Here is a 3,875-nt window from a genome sequence, read left to right as displayed (position 1 = left end):
AGTTCCTGTCAGCTACTCGTGCTGCAGCGTTTTGAATTAAATTGGAGCGTCTTAATGGACTTATTGGCGCAACCTGATAACAAAGAAGTGTGCAGTAATCGCAGCCTGCAAGTAAAAATGCATGGATTAAGTTTTCTTCTGCATCTGTCTGTGCATAAGATGTGCTCAATTTTAGTAATATTACGTAAATCGAAGAAGAAGGCAGTCCTAGAGAATCCTGGCTTTAATATGGAAGTTCACATGACAAGTCCTGATCAAAAGATAACTCCAAGATTCCTGACCAAGTGGCACTAGAGGCCAAGGTAATCGCCAATCTAGCAGTAGCTATATCTTTAGAAAGTGAGTCTCTGAGGTTTTTGGGGCCAAGTATAAGAATTTCGTTGTTTTTCCCTGGAGTTTACATCAGAAAATTGCAGCTCATCCAGGATTTTATGTCCTTAAGACATGTTTGTAATTAGATACGGTATTGATCTAATCTTCATCAGGCTTTGATTGATAGATATACACTGCGGTAATCATCTGCATAGCAATGAAGAGTTAGATGGAGTGATTCCTAATAAATGATTTGTTGATTTCATAATATATATTTAGAGGCCCTTTCTTATTTAAGAATGTATGTGACCAATAATTTTAAATTTAGATAGATTTCTCCTCTCTACAATGGCAGTGCACCAAGATGACATTGGCCTCAGTGATGGAAATGCACGTCCCTACCAAATACCTGCAAAAATTATGAGTGTTCCCTCAAACCTCAGCTGTACTTCCATGTATATTACAATTGGGTAAAGTGTGTACAACCATTAAACGCCAGATGGTCAGCATGGTAAAACAGTACATCTGCAATGTTTTAACCGCTTGTCATTATAACATGTAGTCAGTGGCTTTGTTCAGAATAAATGGCAGTAGTATATGGTCCTGTTCTTTTCAGTGCTACAGACCTGAGGCCTCTCTACAGCCGAGGAAAGACTGGGACCTTCAGGTTAAAGCAGCCTGTAAAGACAGAGCGGCCAGGCATCAGCCGTGAGTTTCCCACTTTTAGGGTCAATGCATTATTCTTAGCTTTGCTTGAACATCACATTAAAAACATTTATATTGTACTGATGATAAATCTGTTGTCTTATTTAAAGGTGGGACCGACAGAAAATGTCAAAAGTGGTGGTGGTTGGAGACCTTAATGTGGGGAAGACCTGCCTCATTAATAGGTACTATATCAGATATAACCTATACCAGTGGTTCCCAACCCTTTTTACCTTCAGGGACCGGCTTTTCTATCAGATCCGTAAAACCTACAACCCCTGAACATATTTTAATGGCATATTTCATATTAATATCTCACCTGCATAACAATTAACAGATAGAGAAACACCTGATACACTGTTCAATGAACCCAAACAGTGAACACAATAACTGCAGGACGTTTGTGTAAAACCAGCGATTTGGATGAATTTTAAGCTGATTATTTACTTTTTTACTTTTTTTCTTGTCATTGTTCTATTAGCTTTGTTAGTTTTTTAGTCTTAGTTCTTACAAATGAAAATAAAATTGAACAACAACTGAAGAGTCATTTTTCCTTTTTAGATTGTTTTATTAGAATATTGTTAAGGGCTTAAGGATGTAATATATTGTTTGGTTATTTACAAGCAAAGGGCAAAGATTATAAAAAGATCTGACTCATTTTGTGCAGCAGAAGTGTTTTCTGCTTTCCTATTCTGCAAATCATCTCACAAACAATCCGATTTATCTTTATGATTTGAGTGTCCAATGATGGAAACCCCAGATATAAGTCATGATACACATACCACATAATATCATAATATATTGCAAGTGTTAATTTAATTTGGAAAATGTCTCTTGCCTATACTGTATGAACACAGTTCTCTGATGGAACTGAATGATTGCACCTATATGAAGCTAATGAATTTAGTAAAAATAAATAAAAAGGAAACTGATTAATAAACAGATCTGAGATTGTTGTAAACTTGATTTGTTTTTGCGGTTGTTAGGTTTTGTAAAGATGTATTTGAAAGAGACTACAAGGCCACCATAGGTGTGGACTTTGAGATTGAGAGGTTTGAGATATCTGGAGTACCGTTCTCCCTTCAAATGTGAGTAGTTTTGATTTTAAAGACATTATCCCACATACATAACTTTAGAGTTCCTTGTGTTTTTGCCATTCTTGCTTACTTTTTGTTTTTTTAATAGCTGGGATACAGCTGGGCAGGAAAAATTCAAGTGCATCGCTTCAGCATACTACAGAGGCGCTCAGGGTAAGAAGTTGTTGTAACCCTAACCCTAAATGTTTTTTTGGTGTGTATAGATATAGATATATTATTTGTATATAAGTAGAATAAAGGGAATACAACCTGAATTTCATTATACAACTCTGCACTGTGAAATTACCTTCTACTCTTGTATGTCTGATGCTAGGGGAGAGCGGTTTACTGCTGAGCTAGTGTAAACTAATTATGCTGAAACTTCTTGTTCATCTTTTCCAGTCATTATCACAGTCTTTGACATGGCAGACATCAAGTCCCTTGATCATACACGGTAGGTCTGTTTGTAACATTATCATTGGGCTTTCTCTACAGCTATGGAGAGTCTACAATTGAAGCAATGATGCACTTTGTTTGGAAATGGACATTTTTTGTTACTCTAGCTGTGTGGGATCACCATGATTAGTCCAATATTACACTAGCAGATAAAAACTGCAACATCACTCTAATACAGTGTGTACAGTTTGTGATTATTCTATTCTTAATATGTATTAATCCTCTACATCTGAGCCAAGACATCACATCTTTTATTGGGCTGATGTGGGTCAATTTCACTGGATGAAAATTACTTGAACGTTACTTAAAGGTCCAGTATGTAACATTTAGGAGGATCTATTGTCAGAAATGGGAAATAATATTCATAGGTATGTTTTCATTAGTATATAATCACCTGAAAATAGGAATTGTTGTGTTTTCATTACCTTAGAATAAGCTGTTTTTATCTAAAGATGCTGCGGGTCGCCTTCATGTTGAACCATCATGTTCCTACAGTAGCCTAAAAAACAGCCACCATAGTTTCTCTTTCGCATTTGGTTGAGTTAAAGGCTTTTAGGTGGTTTTAATCTGCAATGTTAGATGCCACTAAATCCTACACACTGAACGGGAAAAGATGAGACTATGCACTTTGCATAGATAGAGGACCAAGATATAACTTGTCCGCTTGGATCACCATCCAAATAAGGTACCTTTGTCAGAAACTGGGGCCACTGCGTAACGTCATCAATCTAACGACCCATGCTGCTCTCAGCAGGCAGTCACAGAGTCACCACAACTTGCCACCGCAGTGATGGCTACGCCAGTAGATGGTGGAACACACAGACCGATTCCAGGATTCGTATATATGTTTTACATTAAGTTGTAAATGCAATAATAATGCACATCTATGATTTTGTTAAAGGACCACTGTGTAGGATTTAGTGGCATCTAGCGGTGAAGTTGCAAACCAACTCTATACAGCTTGCCTTCCAAGAAACTACGGTGGCCATGAACTTGTAAAAGGCCCTAACTAGAGCCAGAGTTTAGTTTCACTGTTCTGGGCTACTGTAGAAACATGAAAATGGCTCATTCTAAGGTAACAAAAACACAACGATTCATATATTCAATTGATTATACACTAATGAAAACATAGCTATGAATATTATCAGAATCAGAATCAGAAATACTTTAATAATCCCAGGGGGAAATTACAACTCCAGATATACATACAACATATATACATACAACAAATAATATATTAACTTATATATATAAATATATATATATATAAAAGGTAAAATGTACAGTTTAAAATGTTAGATTAGGTCAGATTACAGAGGGGGGGTG

At 36.4% G+C, this 3,875-nt stretch overlaps 1 protein-coding gene across 1 annotated transcript in view; it reads left to right on the top strand.

Moving 5' to 3' along the window:
- Positions 1-3,875, top strand: part of rab36 (RAB36, member RAS oncogene family) — an 8,935-nt gene that overhangs the window by 2,287 nt on the left and 2,773 nt on the right. The window contains exons 3-7 of the mRNA XM_035671024.1: positions 929-1,020; positions 1,128-1,202; positions 2,004-2,105; positions 2,203-2,267; positions 2,496-2,547. Coding sequence (XP_035526917.1) covers positions 929-1,020; positions 1,128-1,202; positions 2,004-2,105; positions 2,203-2,267; positions 2,496-2,547 — 386 coding nt within the window. The remainder of the gene's footprint in view (positions 1-928; positions 1,021-1,127; positions 1,203-2,003; positions 2,106-2,202; positions 2,268-2,495; positions 2,548-3,875) is intronic.

The sequence above is a fragment of the Morone saxatilis genome, unplaced genomic scaffold, assembly GCF_004916995.1.
Source record: "Morone saxatilis isolate NCDOM2014 unplaced genomic scaffold, NCSU_SB_2.0 Contig23, whole genome shotgun sequence".
In the NCBI taxonomy this organism is placed as follows: Eukaryota; Metazoa; Chordata; class Actinopteri; family Moronidae; genus Morone; species Morone saxatilis.
This window is presented reverse-complemented; position numbering and strand designations above follow the sequence as displayed.